This window comes from Hemibagrus wyckioides, linkage group LG04, assembly GCF_019097595.1.
Source record: "Hemibagrus wyckioides isolate EC202008001 linkage group LG04, SWU_Hwy_1.0, whole genome shotgun sequence".
Taxonomy (NCBI): domain Eukaryota; kingdom Metazoa; phylum Chordata; class Actinopteri; order Siluriformes; family Bagridae; genus Hemibagrus; species Hemibagrus wyckioides.
This window is the reverse complement of record NC_080713.1, coordinates 23,905,647-23,926,198: the sequence shown is the minus strand read 5'-3', so window position 1 is coordinate 23,926,198 and position 20,552 is coordinate 23,905,647. Positions and strand designations below refer to the sequence as shown.

Sequence of the window (20,552 nt, the reverse complement as noted above, 5' to 3'; positions counted from 1 at the left end):
GCTCTCTCTCTCTGTTTCTAGTTGTCTCTCTCTGTCAGTCAGTCTGGGGGGGGGGGGTCACAATGTTTATGAAGAAATGAACAAACAAGGTCTGGACCACATTCTCCTTCTCTCTCTCTCTCTCTCTCTCTCTCTCTCTCGCTCTCTCTCTCTGTTTCTAGTTGTCTCTCTCTGTCAGTCAGTCTGGGGGGGGGGGGGGTCACAATGTTTATGAAGAAATGAACAAACAAGGTCTGGACCACATTCTCCTTCTTGCTCTCTCTCTCTCTCTCTCTCTCTCTCTCTCTCTCTCTCTACACACACACTCTCTACACTCCCTACACACGTGTAGTGAGCTACAATTGTCACGCTACTTTAAATGCAGCTTTTGTTCAAAAGATCCAGCAAAACTTTAACCTTAAAAGTTCTTCTCCAAATATACCATGAACCGACCTGAACGTTTGTGGACAGACCCTCAGGCACTCTGATGTTCAGTTTTGTCAGAAATTTTACATACAAACACAGGACACAGCTTCGTGTGTCTTAAAGCAAGCTCTGTCATGTTTTGTTGAATTTGCCAACAGACTTGGATATCATCGATTAGACTGGATTATACATTAAAAAAAATAGGACTGATGTTGAAAGACATGCACTCACAGAGCACTTTATTAAGGACAGCAGAACATCTACATATTCATGCAGTTATCTAATCAGCCGAAAGGGTGACAGCAGTCTAATGCATAAAATCATGCAAATATGAGCCAACAGGTTGGTAATGTTCACATCAACCATCAGAATCGGGAGGGGAATGTAGTGATATGTCCCTACCCAGTGTTAGTATAATAATAATATATAATAATATAATAATAAAAATATAATAAATAATAATAATAATAATAATAATCATTGTTAATTTAATTAATTAAACATACATAATAAACTATGCTTTTTTCCACTGCCAACCAACAATAAAAACAGCCACAGATTTTTTATTATTATTATTATTAATATTAATAACAATAATAATAATAATAACAATTTCTTTGACAATTATGTGACAAAATGATTGACTTCCCCTATCAAACTCAAAGAAATCTTTAATTCCTTATTTAAAAAAATTAAAATCCTTTATTGTCACAGATTTTCTGAGCCAACCCACCGTGAAGAAAATCGCACGGCTTTCAACACCAAAGTTAATTATTATGATTCAAAAACCCAGGGAATAAAAAAAAAAATAAAAGGGAAAGAACAAGGCAAAGATCATAGATTAGGAAACGCACCGTTTAGCCGATGTTTGTGGTTGTTTACTTTCTATTAGATGTCACCTCCATATGTTCAAGCTTTACTTCTAACAAGCACAGCATCTGGGTTTAATCAGTTATTCTGACACTTTAGTGATCCAGACATTCCTCTGCTGTGTTGTTCTGTACTTTCTAAAGCAATGCTTCTTCATTATCTAAATAAATCAGACTTAGTTTCGTGTAAGTCTGAGTGGAATAATCCAAAATATTCAGCATTAGGGTTTCACTTTATCTGTATTTGGGGGGAAATGTGTGTACTAGCTTTACATTTACAGCAACAGGTTATTTTTTTATTTTATTTATTTATTTATTTTGCATATGTAATTACTGCCATTAATATAATTACACCGCCATTAGCATCAAGACAACCTACACAAGCTCTCCTTCCTGGAAACACCATTAAACTTCCTGATGCTATTTTGGGAGTAATGGAGATGTGCACAAATTAGCACAGGTAATAAAATGTACCAGATTGGCCCAGCATGGAACAGCATGTTAATGGAGAAAAAGCGACGTAAATGTGAACAATTAAACCACTACAGCTCTCGGAGACACTACAGAATGCTAAATGAGATTTATTTGCATTTTAAGCCTTCAAATTACTGCGGCTTAAATGATGCCGTTCTTAAAAGTTTGGGGTTTTCTCCTACAGGTTCCTGAATCATGTTATAGTTTTGACTCTGATTTCGGTCTGAATCAAAGGCTTAAGTGTGACAAAGGCTTACACTTAGACTCACATTTTTACTACTAAACTCAAACAATCCCCAGTTGCACTCTCGGGTAAGCGATGTGTTCATGCTTTATTGCTATGATTAAATCCAAAGTTATTCATAGATGGGTCGAGTTAAATGTACAGAAAAGAGAATTGCAGAATTGCCAAAATTTTACCAGGCAAGGAATAAAATGTTATAGGAAAATAATCAGTAGCCCTATTTGCTCTGGATTTAATTTACAAGGGATTCAATGGTGATATACTCTTTTATAGGTGTTCCTTTAGTGACTCTAAATTACAGGCTGACTACACTACTTGTGATTTCTTTTTGTTTGTTTTTTTGCAAACTCAACATCTGTCTTAAAATTCGTCTCCCATGATTTTACTGTACATGCAGATAGAGATTTTAACAACATCGAAGAGAAAGATGAAGACGTTTGTCTGCTGCTACTTGCTGTACTTAGCCTTGAAGTACGTACACCGATCAGGCATAACATTATGAGCACTGAGAGGTGAAGTGAATAACACTGATGATCTCCTCATCATGGCACCTGTTAGTGGGTGGGATATATCAGGCAGCAAGTGAACATTTTGTCCTCAAAGTTGATGAGTTAGAAGCAGGACAAATGGACAAGCATAAGGATTTGAGCGAGTTTGACAAATGACCAAATTGTGATGGCTAGACCACTGGATCAGAGCATCTCCAAAATTGCAGCTCTTGTGGGGTGTTCCCGGTCTGCAGTGGTCAGTATCTATCAAAAGTGGTCCAAGGAAGGAACAGTGGTGAACCGGAGACAGGGTCATGGATGGCCAAGGCTCATTGATGCACATGGGGAGTGAAGGAAGGCTAATGTTGCTCAGATTGCTGAAGAAGTTAATGCTGGTTCTGATAGAAAGGTGTCAGAATACACAGTGCATGACGGGTCAGGGCTGTTCTGGCAGCAAAAAGGGGACGAACATAATATTAGACAAGTGGTCATAATGTTATGCCTGGTCAGTGTATATCAGATGCTACTTGCTGTACTTAGTCTTGAAGTACGTATATCAGTGACCATCACCCTGATATTAAAACATGATCTTGGCAGTAAAACCTTGAATACACGATACCTGGGAAAATATTTTGAGTTGTAAAAGATTAGAGAAACTAATCCAATCTGAATAAGGCTAATGAAGGTGCTTTCAGTTTTAACGAATGAAACCGAATAATATATTCCTGAGCATGATCATTTGCCATGTTTGCTGACGATGTAACTAACACTACTGTAGTAACTGCCTCTAACCAGTAAGTGGGATTTGATGTTTTGCAGTAATACAGACAGTGAAACGTCCCAGTGAGGTTAGACTAAACATAAGCATCCCTGGAATGCTGCTCGAGCAATCAAATTAGTGGACTAGAACTTCGTCTTGCATAAATACAGAACAAATTACGGTCTGTGCACAAACACATCCGGAGGGAGTGTCAGAAAGACATAATCCTACCTGAATTTGCATCGAATCTGCTCCTTGTTGATTTCTCTCTGGATGTGTAAATGTGGACTGGTATATACACACACACACACACAGAGTCCAAAGGGAAAGTAGAAGATAATGAGAGTGGGAATTCTAGAGAGAAAAGGTAGGCTTACATGTGAGGGCAGCAGCGAGTCCGAATGTACAGAGTGCATTAATGGAGGTAATAGGATCATCCCAGACCATCTGTCCCACTCAGTGTGATGTACACTATAAATACATAGAAGGTGACAGAGGTATTCCACAGTGCCACACACAATGCTGCAGGAGGGTTTATGTGCTAGTCCAGATATAATTGGTCTATTTATTACATTAATCCAACACACAGAGAAGGGCTGAGATACATTTCACGGAAAGTAATTACGTTATGAACTATGCATGAAGCATTACCACTAATAATACTCTTGACTCTTGAGCTCTAGGCTACTATCTAGTATAGTCTAGTAGCTACTTCTGAGCGGATTTAGCAGGTGTGTTTAGCGTGTATGAGACGAAGACAGTATAGCTAGCGTTAGCAACCAGATTTAGCTAAATTTCCAGCTTAACTACATCTCAAATTCATCCTTTGATTAGGAAACAAGCTCACCATGATACATACATTTTTGATGTATGGACACCAGATGATTATGCAATCCACAATCCCGCCTTTCCCCTCCCAGTATTTACAACATTGGTGGTATTTGTACAACTTGGTGGTATTTGTACCTGGCAACCCAATTAACTATCCTGGTATCAAATCAATCAATACTAACTCTTTGGAGGAGTGAGCTTCCTGTCTAACAACTAGAAAAGCAAGCATATCAATGGAACATCCATTTAAATAGCAACAATTTTAAAAGCCACTCGAAATTAATATATCAAAAAGGCAGTAAAAATATATGGAGTTGTGAATGTGAAGATTAATATCATTGTTAAACAGCTGAACATACACTATATTGCCAAAAGTATTCGCTCACCTGCCTTGACTCGCATATGAACTTAAGTGACATCCCATTCCTAATCCATTGGGTTCAATATGACGTCGGTCCACCCTTTGCAGCTATAACAGCTTCAGCTCTTCTGGGAAGGCTGTCCACAAGGTTTAGGAGTGTGTTTATGGGAATTTTTGACCATTCTTCCAGAAGCGCATTTGTGAGGTCACACACTGATGTTGGACGAGAAGGCCTGGCTCTCAGTCTCCGCTCTAATTCATCCCAAAGGTGTTCTGTCGGGTTGAGGTCAGGACTCTGTGCAGGCCAGTCAAGTTCATCCACACCAGACTCTGTCATCCATGTCTTTATGGACCTTGCTTTGGTCACTGGTGCACAGTCATGTTGGAAGAGGAAGGGGCCAGCTCCAAACTGTAACCACAAAGTTGGGAGCATGGAATTGTCCAAAATGTCTTGGTATGCTGAAGCATTCAGAGTTCCTTTCACTGGAACTAAGGGGCCAAGCCCAGCTCCTGAAAAACAACCCCACACCATAATCCCCCTCCACCAAACTTTACACTTGGCACAATGCAGTCAGACAAGTACCGTTCTCCTGGCAACCGCCAAACCCAGACTCGTCCATCAGATTGCCAGATGGAGAAGCGCGATTCGTCACTCCAGAGAACGCGTCTCCACTGCTCTAGAGTCCAGTGGCGGCGTGCTTTACACCACTGCATCCGACGCTTTGCATTGCATTTGGTGATGTATGGCTTGGATGCAGCTGCTCGGCCATGGAAACCCATTCCATGAAGCTCTCTGCGCACTGTTCTTGAGCTAATCTGAAGGCCACATGAAGTTTGGAGGTCTGTAGCGATTGACTCTGCAGAAAGTTGGCGACCTCTTCGCACTATGCGCCTCAGCATCCGCTGACCCCGCTCCGTCAGTTTACGTGGCCTACCACTTCGTGGCTGAGTTGCTGTCGTTCCCAAACACTTCCACGTTCTTATAATACAGCTGACAGTTGACTGTGGAATATTTAGGAGCGAGGAAATTTCACGACTGGATTTGTTGCACAGGTGGCATCCTATCACAGTTCCACGCTGGAATTCACTGAGCTCCTGAGAGCGACCCATTCTTTCACAAATGTTTGTAAAAACAGTCTGCATGCCTAGGTGCTTGATTTTATACACCTGTGGCCATGGAAGTGATTGGAACACCTGATTCTGATTATTTGGATGGGTGAGCGAATACTTTTGGCAATATAGTGTATATAGTGGCTCTAGTTGCCCCTATGGACACTGCAGCAAGTCTAAAGCAAGAGCCCCAGCACTGGTCTACTGCAGCATACCATCAAAGAGAATAGCTGATGGGATTCATCTAGCTTTGGGCAGCAGATAAGATCCCAGAGGCTCTACTAATCATTTTCAGCAGCACTGCCCTACTGTCCTAATGCAATTTGAACTAGATTCAATAGCATTCAATTATCTGATACCATCAGTAAGGTTCATATCCACATGCAAATTCAATTTCAGCCTTTCATAAAAGTAACAATTTGATATAAAAGAGGGAATGGACAAATGCAAAGTCTGTGAAATAACCAAAGAATGAAAAAATTAAGCACACGCAGATAAAGAGAATAAGAGCTACTCCAATTCTGGACTTCTGTTTCCTGGTTAAATGATGACCGGTCTGAGCTTTGCCTTTACACGCAAACACAAACAACACACACGCCTACTCTCAAACACTCTTGCACGTGCATTACTTTGTCCCTCAGACCGATATTATTGGCTGCATGCTCTCTCTCTACTCTCTCCGGTCTCAACCAGCAGAGGAAGGGTTTCCTTTTCGAGGCTGCTTCCTCGCAATGTTTCTTCTGCATGTCAGGGAATTTTTCCTTGGCATTGTTATCTCTAGTTGATGCTTCTGGGATCTAACACCAAATCTGCATTTCTGATAAGATGCTTTGTGACAAGTGCCATACAAATAAAATCAAACTGAATTAACCGTCCTGGTAGATTCACTGCCATGTTCACGTCTTAGCAGTGACGGCAGGTTAAACCAGGTTTATGTGCCTCAACTCCTAAACACAGAATACCAGCTACAAGAAAAACGGAGCAATCAATAAGCATGAGAATGCAATACAAAAGGGAAAAGATGAAGTGCTTACTGTAGATGTGCACATGAACGAAGGAAAAGAGGAGGCAAGTGAATACAAAACGTGAAAGAGTGCAACTATCTATGGAATAGAAAGCCATTTCAGACACTAATTAGCCCACAATCCAGGTCATCTGTATTATATGTGTATACACTGACCAGGCATAACATTATGACCACCTGCCTAATATTGTGTTGGTTCCCCAAAGTACAACACACTGTGAAGCATTGCGTATTCTGACACCTTTCTATCTTTCTTAGCAATCTGAGGAACAGTAGCTCATGTTGGATCGGATCACACGGGCCAGCCTTCGCTCCCCACGTGCATCAGTGAGCCTTGGCCGCTCATGACCCCGTTACCCCGTTCACCACTGTTCCTTCCTTGGACCACTTTTGATAGATACTGACCACTGCAGACCAGGAACACCCCACAAGAACTGCAGTTTTGGAGATGCTCTGATCCAGTCGTCTAGCCATCACAATTTAGCCCCTTCATGAAACTCGCTCAAATCCTTACTCAGTCAAATGTGTTCACACAACACAACACACAACTGCCATACTGGACCTGTACCTTCTCACCTTCCTACCTCAAACTGAGCATTTCCACTAGTCCACTTATTTACAGTTAATGTTTCATCTGGACTGCATGCAGCATTTGCAGTTTAGTGTTTAGACTGATCCTCTTATGCACATTCTGTATTATTATACAGTTAATGTTCCTTTTTTGTTTATTAGATTTTTTTACATTCATTATATTCATGCTCCGGTGTGTCACTAATTTCCTGTACATGTAACATCCTATGGTACTTGCCAATAAAGATGATTATGATTGATGAAAATCAACAGTCCCATAATCCCTGTAGAATGCATACTGCTTCCTGGGATATGTCACTTCTTTGCCTTTGACTCATCTCACTAACTTTTTTTTTCTGTTAGATTTGACTAGATGTCACTATTGTGATCAAACACACTCGTACCCCCGGTCATAATTTTTGCTGTAACAAATAAGGAAACAAGAAAAAAAACACAGGAGGAAATATGAGAATGGTAATTAGCAGAACAATAAAAGCAGAGCTCAAAACAAATGATGAGGTAATCAGAGATAATGATCATGCATCAAAATAAATAAATAAATAAAGAAGTAACTGCAAATGAAAATGGAAATCCTGAGTGTATGTGGAACAGAGGAATGATTGGAAACGAGATGTGGAAATGTCAGCATGACAACTACGCTGTATAGATTATATAGACATCTTTAACCTTATTAAACACATTTTTAAGAATTCAGTGCCTTACTGTCCACTCACTGGTCATTGTGTTAAAAATGTCACTGCGTCTTTGTCTTGATTGTGGTATAGGTCCTAACAAATACAATTATTTTTAATACACAAAAGGTAGGCCATAGGGCGTGCAGGTTGGGTGAGCTTTCAATTTACATATTAATGGAAAAAGTCATTTCTTAACGAGGGTTAAAACGAAGAGGCTTCAGTGACCTTTTCTGTTATCTAATGACTGCTATATAATCTAGAAAAACAAACACGCTTTAAGTGAGTGTATATTGTTATAACAGTGATGATAAAGAGTAGGGATGTACCAATCGAATGCTAAGTAGCCTGACCTAAAATCAGGTATCTGTAGCTGATTGGATTTGATATTTATCTGAATGAGCTGTTATTTATTCATATGGACAAGACTTGGCACAGGGCAGCGCACATGAACACAAGACACTACAGATTCCTGATGTTTCATACAACTTGGTAATGGAGAAAAATGTCAGTCAATGACCAGATATCTAATCATTTATATCAGTGATTCTAAAATTAGGGTCTGTGACGCACAGCAACCTGAATCTGTGGGGTTTTTTATTTATATACAGCAGTAGAAATCACAATCAAACTGGATATTATTACTATTAGTAGTAGTAGTAGTACAGTAATCCTCCTCTATATCGCGGTTCATTTATCACGGTCCCGGTATATCGCGGATTTTTATTTGGAACATACCCGGTATAACGCGGCATCCGCGAACCTTATAGTGAATTGTTTTTATGTTGAAATAAGGTAATTTATTAATAGAAAAAGAATTATTAATTACAAAATATAAACATTAAGTAAAATGTTAATAATATATAAAATACTGTTCAGTGTATTTAATCAAGAGACAAAGAACACGTAGCGTTGTTTAGGAAATGCGGGGACGCTGAAAATCAAAATACAGTACGGCTGGAGGAACGAGTCTGGCCAATCGGAGTCTGGCTCCATTCATTTAATCACTGGCTGCTGGCTATGTGTACAGTTGTGGAAAGGGAAGCAGAATTCTCCAGCATCCCAGTACTTCGCATGTCGCTGTACCGGGTGTTTCGTGTTGTTCTGTGAACGCTGTATTTTTACAGTTTTTCTGCAAGCCCTATTATGTCGCCCAAACGCTCTGCACCTTCTAAGGATTCTGGCAAGGAACAAAGATACATACAGTAATCACTATAAATGTGATATTTCTACAAATTTACCCAAAATTCATCTTGCTATATGCTTGCAAATGTTTTCTGTGTGTGTTTAAAGAGTGTGGGAGGGTCATTTACGGCTTAAACAATAAAAAAAGCATTTGGGGGTGGCGTCCGTGTATCACGGAATTTTGTTTATAAACGGGGGATTACTATAGTAGTAGTAGGAGGAAGAGGAGAAGGAGGAGGAGGAGTATCACTGGTAGTAGTAGTAGTCTACCATCTAACTGAACAGGTTTAATCCAAACATTAACAACTTTAGCAACCTATAAATAATCTTCAGTAAATAAGTCTGTACCGAGAAATCCACGAAAAGTATCTTACAGTCGTAGGACCTACAAAACATTAAAGAACCCCTAATTCATGTCAGATGATCGGACTTTAACGATCGCCGATCCCTAAATCATGAGGGTAGTACTCACACATGGGAGTAACTTTATTCAACACTGAGCCAAATCCCTCTCAAGAGTTTATTAGATTGTAACTTCTCTCTTTAGCTCCATTAACATATTATGTTAATAAGCTATCATGAGAGCACCGAGGTACCTTATAAGGAAGATTGATAAATTCTCAGTGTTAGGCAGGAAGACGTTTGGACAGCACGACAATCAGAAATGCGACAATAATGTGATAAAAAAAAATGTGTGTGGAGAAAATAACAGAATAAATTACAGAAGAATCTTATCTTCTTCTTTTTTATTTTGCTCGTGTGACAGCGTGGAGCTGGCAGTTGATGTGTGAGTCAGCGAAAGTCGGTGATCACAATGTGTCGGTGTATTCACAGCAACACACACACACAGATAAATACACACACACACACACACACACACAGAGACAGAGACACATATTCAGAATTCCATGTCAGTAATCAAACACAGCAGGAACTGGCAACAAGAGCAGACGGGTGTGACAGTCTTACTGTGGGTACTGCGAATGACACACAAACTTTCTCCCACATACACACATGAACACAAACACTTTGAGATGCTATGCAGTGTCATGTCGGAGGTGTCTGGTAATGAAGGTTAACTCAGTATCAGACAGCCTCTCCACACAGAGTGAGCAGAGAAACAGAAACCACAACAGCACGGTGATAAAAACAGCCAAATCATATGTCCTGAAGTCCTGCACTGTCAGTGCCGAAAAATTACTTAACATAGTCTGCTGCTTCACCAAGCTATCGTGGGCTTTTTATCTGGTGAGACAGATGTGTCAGTCTCTCAAGTTTGCCTGAATAAAAAAAAAGAAAACAGAAGAACTGGGAGCTGATTACAACAAACAAACTGACTGGGACTCTGTAGCTAATTAGATTAACGAGTGAAACTGTCATTTCTCTGCTTTTCACTGGTTGTCCTGGTTGTCAGCAAGTGTCAGCAAAACAACTAAAAAACTTACAAATAACTGATTATATTTTATAAATACTTAAATACAGTGTGAATACAGCTTCTGTGGCCGTTGTAGTGCTGCGTGTTCTGATATAAAGAGTAGTTATTTACGTCTGTATTGCATTTACAGCATTTGGCCCTCTATCGATGAATACATCGATACTTGTTCAGTAGGTCGCAGACTAAGGATACCATGAGTCTAAAACTCTGGTAGGAAAGAATACAGCACACATATAAACATTTTTTTTAACCACCAGCAGAATTAATAAGTGCTAGTTTAAGTATTTCACGAAGAGGCAGGTCTTCACTCGTCGTTTGAAGACAGCCAGTGACTCAGCTGTTTGGACATCTAGGAAAAGTTCATTGAAGAGTCTTGATGCATACCTATCTTGAGATGGTAGGACCAGGCAAGATAATCTGGGAATGTGGTGCAATGCAGAAAGAGAGAGAGAGAGATTTGAGCTAAGAGGGTGCTGGTCCATTTTTGGCTTTGTAGACAAGCATCAGTGTTTTAAACCTGATGTGTGCTGCTTCCACAAGCCAGTGGAGGGAATGCAGCAATGGGATGGTGGGGAAGAACTTTGGAAAGGTTGAAAACAAGTCATGTGGCTGTATTTTGAATCGTTTGCAGAGGACGGATTTTGTTCAGTGGTGGACCTGCCAGCAGAGTGCTGCAGTAGTCCAGGCTGAAAGTGACAAGAGCATTACCATCACTTTCCTGTCAGCTCTACCAGTTTGACCATTCTCCTCTGATCTCTCTCATCAACACATTTCCACCCACAGGACTGCCACTCACTAGATGTTTTTTGTTTTACGGAGAATTCTATGGAAACTCCAGAGACTGTTGTTCATGAAAATTTCAGGAGCTAGGCAGTATCTAAAATCCTTCTAACCAGAAACCTACAGAAACCCTGCAACAGCTAAAATCACTGAGATCACATTTGTCTATATTCTGATGTTAGATGTGAACAGTAACTGAAGTGCCTGACCTGGATCTGCATGATTTTATGCACTGCACTGCTGCTATGTGATTGGCTGATTGAACAATAACTCCTAATTATTGAGGTCAAAGATTCTGTCAAGATTTTGCCATATAATCACTGAAAATATCTCTGTTCACTTTTGTCATGCCCTTCTGATGGGTGATTACATGATTATAATGTAGTGTTTAATCATTGCTGGAGACCTGTGTTTAGTTGTGTTTATCTCTTCATAAAACTTCATGATGGGAGTGTTATAAAAAGCTTTCGGTTTCAGAGTTTAGCTGTGAAACCCCACCTTAGGGTTCAAACTTCAAACGAAGAGCTCAGGAGCTAGCAAGTCCGCTTACATAGAAGTTAAGTATGATACAGCATTTGATTATGAGATAAACAAGAAATAAGAATATTTTGGTGTTTCCCGGACTAACAGAGAGTGGATAAAGACCGAAAAAATGGCAATGCGATTATCTTTCTCAGAGAAGGACCTCTTATGTCCTTTGTGCAAACGTATCTTCGTGGATCCTGTCATGTTGTCTTGTAGTCATGACTTCTGTAGGGTTTGCTTGGCAAAATGCTGGGAGAAGAAAAAGAAACCTAAATGTCCTTTGTGCAAGAAACGGTCTTCCAAAACATTGCCTCCGCCAAACCTGCACTTAAAGATGTTGTGCGACAGATTTCAACTAGAGAAAAATAATCCAGCTGCATCTGAGATCCTGTGCAAGCTGCATGAAGAGAAACTCAAACTCTTCTGCCTCGAGGACAAACAGCCAGTGTGTGTTGTGTGTAAAGACTCAAAAATACACAGCAACCACAATTTCCGACCACTGGAAGAAGCAGCGCAAGAACACAGGGTGAGTTACACACCTTAAAACCACATCAGTACTGTAATATAAATATAAAACAAATATAAATATATAAGGCTAAAAAATAGCATTGCCTTCAATTGTCCTTAAAGTACAAATATTATAATTGGCAAAATGGTAGAGCTAAATTTTAATCTGTTAATGTTGAGTCTCTCATTCAAAAGAAAGCGTGATCAAAGTTCTTAATACAAAACTTCTGCCTCATCTTCAGAACATGGCAAAACATCATGCTGGAAATATAATAATGTACAATAAAGTTAAACAATGTGTTTTAATACTTAAATATGCATTTGAACTTCCTCTGCATGGGCTAACCTAATCCACGGAAATATTCCCATATATTTAACTGTTGTCCAGAGTCCAATAACGGTTCAAAGTTCTCTTGGGGTAATTGTTTACTGTTCTTAGTAGATTTTTCCAGTCTTATTATTGCTGTAAATCCGTATTATGTACACTATGTATTATTTCTCTCCTTTGTTAACCAGTGCTATCCAAGCTGCAATAACATGCCATTCTTACATCACTGTCCCACATATCTGCTAGTAAATCTTCTACCTAATGCCTAACTAATGCCACTGTCATTCCAGGAGGAGGTTGAAACTAAACTGAAACCCCTGCAAGACAATCTTGATTCGTTCCTAAAGGCAAAACGGACTTGTGATCTTAACATTCAACACATTAAGGTGACGAAAATATGCATTCTGACAACTGTCATGAATAATTTCATTTGCCTAATGCACTATTACGGTATATTGACATCATTTTGTTGGCAATGTTTTGTATATTAGAGCCAGGCTCAGCACATAGAAAAGCAGATTAAGAGCGAGTTTGAGAAACTTCGCCAGTTTCTGCAAGATGAAGAGACGAAGCAATTATCTGCACTGAGGAAGGAGGAGAAAGAAAAATCCCAGGCGTTGGAGGAAACCTCTGACTTCATAACCAAAGAGATTTTACAACTTTCAACAACCATCAAATCTATCCTAAAAGAATTAGAGACAGAGGATACGTCTTTCCTAATGGTAAATGTAGCATTGGTACATTTTATTCTAAGTATTCTTGTGGTTTGCCTGATTTAATCAATTTATCATCTCGACATGAAAACTGTTTTGAGTTATTACTTAAAAATAAAAATGCTACCTGGAAACCCAGCTCTCGAATGAACTCATGTAAACTTAAGCTAGTGGCCAGAAAGGTTATATGCCCTTTATAGCACTGGTGTAGGCGCTGAGGCTAACACTAAAGAGCGTGAGATTGACCACTGCATGTAACAATGCATTAAATGTACTTACAGTATAAAATATACTAAGGTACAAGGCATTCTGTATTTGGACAACTACTCAGCTTCATACAGAATGCAAAGGAAAATTAAATGATTTGCTGTATCGTTTCATAGTCACTGATTTTCAGACATGCTATAAGCAATATTTCCTAATATCTTCACTTACCCCTCAGGACAAACAAACAGCCTAATCATGTGACTCCTATATTGAACTGTAACACTAGCCAGCAAAACCCCAGCACTACATCTACCTCTGGAAAGAAACATTTACCTTTACTGTTTTATCCACAGCAATAATATTTTACAGGCACTTAATTGGAGCTTGATATAATGTTTGTTAAATTAACTGCTATCCATCAGATATCTCAACTCTAATCCGTTCAGAAAAACTGTGTTGACTTAATGCATTTAGCGTCACTCGGTGTCGTATGAAACGTTTTCAGGAAGTGAACTTGGTTCTAAAAAGGTAGTTAGCATTGTAAAAGCTTGTGCTGTAGAGATTCATATTTATCTGTTGGTATAACTCTATAACACAGTATCTACTAAATCTAAGAGCAAAAAGTAAAAAATCTTTCTTCCTGCTCTATTTTTCAGAACTACAAAGCTACTCTGGAAAAGTAAGTGACTTACTTACTTCATATATTTCTTAGATTCTTTTCTTACGTCTCAGACTCTGTTGCGTGAAAAACTAATGTCGGTGTTAACTCCTGATGTTCTTCCAGAACTAAATATGACCTAAAGGAAACTAAAAAAGAGTCAGAATCACTGATTAATGTGACAGAGCATCTGGCCAACCTGCAGTTTAGAGTATGGGAGAAGATGAAGGATATAGTTGAATACTGTAAGTATCATAAGTTTAAATATATATATTACAGACATGCTACATCAGCAATATTGTTTAGGAAGGAGTAATACATTCATAAAAATCTTTCATAACAAATTCTTTTCCTTCCTTCACAGATCCTGTGATTCTAAACCCGAACACCGCACATCCACGTCTCAATCTGTCTGACGACCTGACTATGTTTGTGTGCCAAGATCAACACAAGCAGCTTCCTGAAAATCCAGAGAGATTTGAACATCATTTGTGGGTCCTAGGCTCTGAGGGATTTAACTCCGGGACTCACAGCTGGGAGGTCGAGGTGGAAAACAGTGCGGAATGGGCATTAGGTGTTGTGACAGGCTATAAAACAAGAGGTTTCTACTATGTAGGTGTATGGAAAAGCCATTACCAAAACGTTAGGTATGGTGCCAGTGCCTCTAACAATTCTACCACCATCCTCGATTTGAAGAAGGACCTGCAGAGGATCAGAGTAGAGCTGGATTGTGACCATGGACACATCTCATTCTCAGATCCAATCACCGGCCACAATCTAAAAACCTTTTGGTACAATTTTACAGACAGAGTTTATCCATACTTCTGCAATCATTGTGTACTTTACCCTCTGAGGATTTTACCAGAGGATACTTTCGTCACGGTAGAACAGACTGTTTACAGTGCATATAGGGTTGATTGTGAGAGCAGTGACTCCTCTGCTTAGCTGTGGACATGGTTGCAAATAAGAAAACGGGTAAAAATCTTGATGCTTAGAATTAAGGACAACAGATTTTTTCCCCCACTAGTCACAGGAATGGCATTTTAATGCTTGGTAGGCCAGTTTAACGAGGCAAATGTACACATTTATAAATAAAATCTAAAATACACAAAAAAAGCATTTGCTCTATTGTTCGGAGTTGTGATCTCCCAACGATGCTACAGCTATCTGTGGCTAAGAGTCAAGGGAGTACAATTGGCCTTGCTGTCTGGGTTGGAGGGTCGGCATAATCTCTGTCTCCCCTGTCAATCAAACGAGACACTAGAGAATCATGTCTGTCTGTGAGCTCATGCATGCTGAAGAGGGCAGATAGACCTTTCTTCGGAGTGTGATATGTTGCCCTGTGATGCAGCATGAGCAGCAGTTTAAAATGATGCAGTTGGCTGGCTTTTCACGTGTCTCGGAGGAAGCCTCTGTTAGCTGTCAAGAGAGTTCGAGGGTGGGAATCAAACAAGAAAAAAATATTTTTGAATTCTGCCTTTTATAGTTGCATATCATAATCTGTTAGCAGCACAGAGTGTAAACACATGTGTAATAACACTACCCACACTGGACGGTCTAATGAAGTGGATGCTTAGATCGATCTCTATGTACTCGAGAGAAAGAGAGAGAGAGAGACTCGAGAGAAATAGAGGAAAACACATGGGATGCTAATGAGAAAGATGCTTCCATCAATATCCTTTTAGAAAGAAAGACTCAAGAGAGGTGGGAATCACCACACGGTGCTTTGTATCAGGTACAGCAGGGGCTGCTGTGCTCATTCTCTCACTCACTTTCTCAGGAGACTGATTCAGCTGAATCATGTAGAGAAGTCAAACATGCTCTTACTCTATTTGAGTCATTTTGTGATTTTCATTCCATTTCCATTGACTCTGCCTTAATTGCATCTCAAGAGAATGAGATTTTTTTGAGAGGGTTTTGGGGTGTTTGGATGTATTTCCTTTCGTTACACAATGCAAAACAAATCGGAAGAACATGAACTGCATACTAAATTGTAAAACAGCATACGGTCATACTTAAGCGCAGAGCTTAAATTTCAAACGTGCTTTCCTTTTTAATGGAAAGAAAAAGGATTTAGTTATGTAGCGTACATTCAATAAGACGGAAATCACTCGGTCATATCAGGAAACGACAAATTACCTCACAAAACTAGTGCGAGCTGGAGGAGTGGAAAAGTGCTGGGTTTTTGAACACAGGTTCAGTCAACTATTTACGTTACTGTTATATGGCGTGTGTATTATACAGGCTGATAAAGGATCAGAGAAGGTTAATTCCTTGAGGATAAACAGCAATGACGAGGAGAGCAGACTTGTTCACAGCCAGCAATCACTCTCTAAGCCAAACCCATTAAATCATTAACGGTCATCCTGGTAGCTGGTAAACTCGATAATGTGCTAACTGTCTCCATTTGGAGAATGGCCTTCAAGACCAACATCCGATCCAAACACAAGTATACAAATACAACCAAATACAAGTATACAAATCCACAAGTAATACCAAACACAAATACAAATGGCCATAATGGCATAGCAGGTAAGATCGAGACACAGTTGGTGGCTTCCTAATGGCATTCCATTAGGCCAATTCTAAGTGGGAAAAAATGTAAGCTTTTTTCCTCCGAAAGGTAGTGTCAGGTTTGTGAATAGTCAGATAAATCATTCCCTTATCTGTTCCTTATAAATTTCCCTAGGTCTCAGGTGCGACTATCCAAAAGTGATTATTCAGCTCACTAGAGTAAATCTTGAGTTTACTGCCAAAATATGTTGTGACATTGTGCCAAACATACCTCAGACACCATGCTCACATCATTTCACATGGGAAATAAATTGTGGCAAGTGAATTCTAGAGCTTCCTATATACAAACCTATCCGTAGTAACACTATATTGTCAAAAGTATTGGGACACCCCTCTAAATCATTGAATTCAGGTGTTGTATGTCATGGGCTGGGTTTGGCCCGTTAGTTCCTGTGAAAGGAACTCTTAATGCTTCAGCTTCATACCAAAACATTTTGGACAAGTTCATGCTCCCAACTTTATGGGAACAGTTTGGGGATGCCCCCTTCCTGTTCCAACATGGCTGTACACCAGTGCACAAAGCAAGGTCCATAAAGACATGGATGAGTGAGTTTGGTGTGGAGGAACTTCAGAGAGTCCTGACCTCAACCTGATTTTAGAGTCGAGACTGTGAGCCAGACCTTCTCATCCAACATCAGTGCCTGACCTCACAAATGCGCTTCTAGTGGAATGGTCAAAAATTCCCATCAACACACCTTGTGGAAATATTTCCCAGAAGAGTTAAAGCTGTTATAGCTGCAAAGGGCAAGACGACTCCATATTACATTCATGTGCATGTAAAGGCAGATGTCCCAGTTTTAGAATGGCTCAGAGTCTCTGCTCTGTGCAGGCCAGTCAAGTTCCTCCACACCAGAGACTCACTCCCAACCCCTGAAATACAACAATAATTTGGAGGGGTGTCCCAAAACGTTTAACAATATAGTTTAAATATGTATACAGCTCTGGAAAAAAATAAGAGACCACTGCCCAATCTCCAGATTTGAACCCTATTGAAAACCTCTGGAATGTCATCAAGAGGAAGATGGATGGTCAAGCAAAGCTGAGCTGTTTGCTTTTTTGCAAAAAGAGTGGTATAAAGTTCCCCAAAAGCAATGTGAAAAACTGGTGGAGAGCATGGAGCCAAAACACACGCAAATCGGGGTTATTCCACCAAATACTGATTTCTTAATGTTATTTAGCCAAAGCATTAACACAATTTGTTTACAAATTTTTTGCATTTTGTTATAAAAGCTCTGCAAATACTGCATGATCTTGGGTTATTTTGATGTGTTGCCATTTCCTTTAAAAATACACACTAAATAACAATAGTTATATTTAGAATTTAGGAGAAATATTGTCAGCAGTTCACAAAAAAAAAATGAAACAAAACTGTTCATCTCACCAATACATGAACCTGGAAGAAAAAAACTCTTATTCTCTTTTTTTTTCCAGAGCTGTATAGAGAGAGAGAGAAGAGAGAGAGAGAGAGAGAGAGAAGAGAGAGATATAAAATAAGGTACAAAAGAAATTTCAGTAGCTCTTACAATATGACAATACAACTGTACAGTAAGAGACTGTAGCTCAGAAGTTAGTAAAAAACTCCAACCCACAGCCGCTCTCTGTCTGTCAGCAACGTCACAAGCTCATTCTGATTTACTCAATTTCCTTCTGGCACATATAGAATATTGACGTTACCAGTGGACAGTGAAAACGTCTTTCTAATAGGTTTCCTTTTGAATTTCACACATGAATTGCTGCTTTTTTTTATATTCACAAAAAATTAAAATACTTCCACCAGAGCTGGCGTTTATCTGACGGACTAAGAAGTGAAGAAAAGAATATGGCCTTTTAATCAGCACCAAGCGATTACTTACACACACACACACACACACACACACACAAAGCAATTAAATAATTAATATGATTTTTTTCCTGTGTTTATTGTGCTGGTAAGTCTCGCTCTGATTGTCACAGACAGGCTGCAGGACACAGTGAGAGGCAACGCAAGAGCGAGAAAAGCAGTAACATGCTGCAGGCAGAGCTTTTCACTAAATAAAACACAACTTGTCATTGACCAGAGTTTCTGTGACCTGGCACAGGCAGAAAGCAACATTTCTCATAAACCGCACAGTTCGATAGTAATTAGATAGATTACAGTGATTTAGAAAAAGAAAACAAAAACAAGGTTCATCAAGAATACAGGCTCAGAAGTTAACACTTGAAGTTGAATGCAATGAGAAAGTAAGAAATGAGAGTGTGTGTGCACCTGTGCTTGTTGTGGCTACTCCTGATCACTGAGGTCAAGGTGAACACAGAGGGCTGAGAGTAACCATGGACACTTCAAAACGTTTCTTAATGGCAGTTTCAACTTCTCAAAACCCCAACCCCTGACACACACACACAAACATCCTTATATAAATGATAAATGTAAACAAATGTGTGATATCGACAATGTTATCTGCTTTGTGCAAAAGGTCAGATTGTCAGCTTTTGCACTGTGGTAATTCTTCTGGATAATGGAATATTAAATAGTTTAGCCTCTTCTTTCTATTGAACAGAAATGTCATTAGGATTGGTCCTGGATGTTGGAAACATTAGCTATTCTGTGTTGAGTCATGTTTACCCATTTAGTGTCCATACGCTTTTGTGATCTGGACTGTTTAAAAGTCTGTCCTTTATATTATCCCTGTACTTGGCTTTTCTAAGTTTCTTACATACAAATATCAGAGCATGTGCCTTCGAATTTTAATTCTGAATTTTCAATTTTAATTACAATGGACTCACATTGATCCTTAGAAACCTGTTACTATATTAAACTTATGACTTCACAAACCTGTTAAAATGGCAGGGTTTTTTTTAAAATTATTATTTATTTATTTGTTTGTTTGTTTGTTTATTTAGTGACAAAAGGCCATCTGTGCACCTTAACTAATAGCCCAAATATGTAAAAAAAAATTAAATAAATAAATAAATAAATAAATACAAATTCAAACAAATTGTTTTTTCACTCGAATTTTGTTCATTGCTACATCATATTGAACCTGATATGATCAACAGGGGTATGCAGATTTTTTATATCCTTTGTTTATTGTAAATTTTCCATTGGGATGAACAAAGTATCTATCTATCTATCTATCTATCTATCTATCTATCTATCTATCTATCTATCTATCTATCTATCTATCTATCTATCTATCTATCTATCTATTTGTCTGTCTGTCCATTTGTCCATCCATCCATCCATCCATCCATCCATCCGTCCATCCATCAGCTACCTTTCTGTCTGTCTGTCTATCTATCTATCTATCTATCTATCTATCTATCTATCTATCTATCTGTAAAGGATTAATTAAAATAGAAAACATCACTGCAATTAGGTATACTTAGACGTTACACTGATAAAAGTTGCTCTATAATGTGCACAGGATAGCACTTTGCTACTGTGCCTTATTGATTCTCTTTAATAACTTTCACATATCCAACATGCTAAGTCATGTGTGGTAGTAGAGAGAGCATACAATGCTATAACTCTGGGTGTTCATCATTGTGTATTTGCTGCGATGGTAATAAGTGGTTATTAAGTCATTCCATCATTGTCTTAATTGCCACAGAACAGCTATGCCCATGAGCAACAATTATGGCTTTCTGCTGGCAAAAAAAGACAGATAAAAGATCTGAGCATTCAAACATATCAGCGTCTAATCATATATATGCTATAAATTAGACCAATACTAAACTCAAATACATGTTTGTGGTTACCACACACACACACACACACACACCAGTCGGATCCCCATTATGTACAAACACTCTGTGTCAATGATTTTATGGGT

General features: G+C 39.1%; 2 protein-coding genes across 10 annotated transcripts in view; one reads left to right on the top strand and one right to left on the bottom strand.

Annotated features, from left to right (window-relative positions):
* shank3a (SH3 and multiple ankyrin repeat domains 3a) overlaps positions 1 to 20,552 on the bottom strand; it is a 253,618-nt gene that overhangs the window by 211,106 nt on the left and 21,960 nt on the right. The gene's annotated exons all lie outside the window — the stretch shown is intronic.
* LOC131352399 (E3 ubiquitin-protein ligase TRIM35-like) lies at positions 11,775 to 15,821 on the top strand. The gene is made up of 6 exons (XM_058388495.1): positions 11,775 to 12,279; positions 12,879 to 12,974; positions 13,080 to 13,310; positions 14,165 to 14,187; positions 14,293 to 14,411; positions 14,531 to 15,821. The coding sequence occupies exons 1-6, from the start codon at positions 11,881 to 11,883 to the stop codon at positions 15,109 to 15,111; spliced, it is 1,449 nt and encodes a 482-aa protein (XP_058244478.1). The 5' UTR covers positions 11,775 to 11,880; the 3' UTR covers positions 15,112 to 15,821.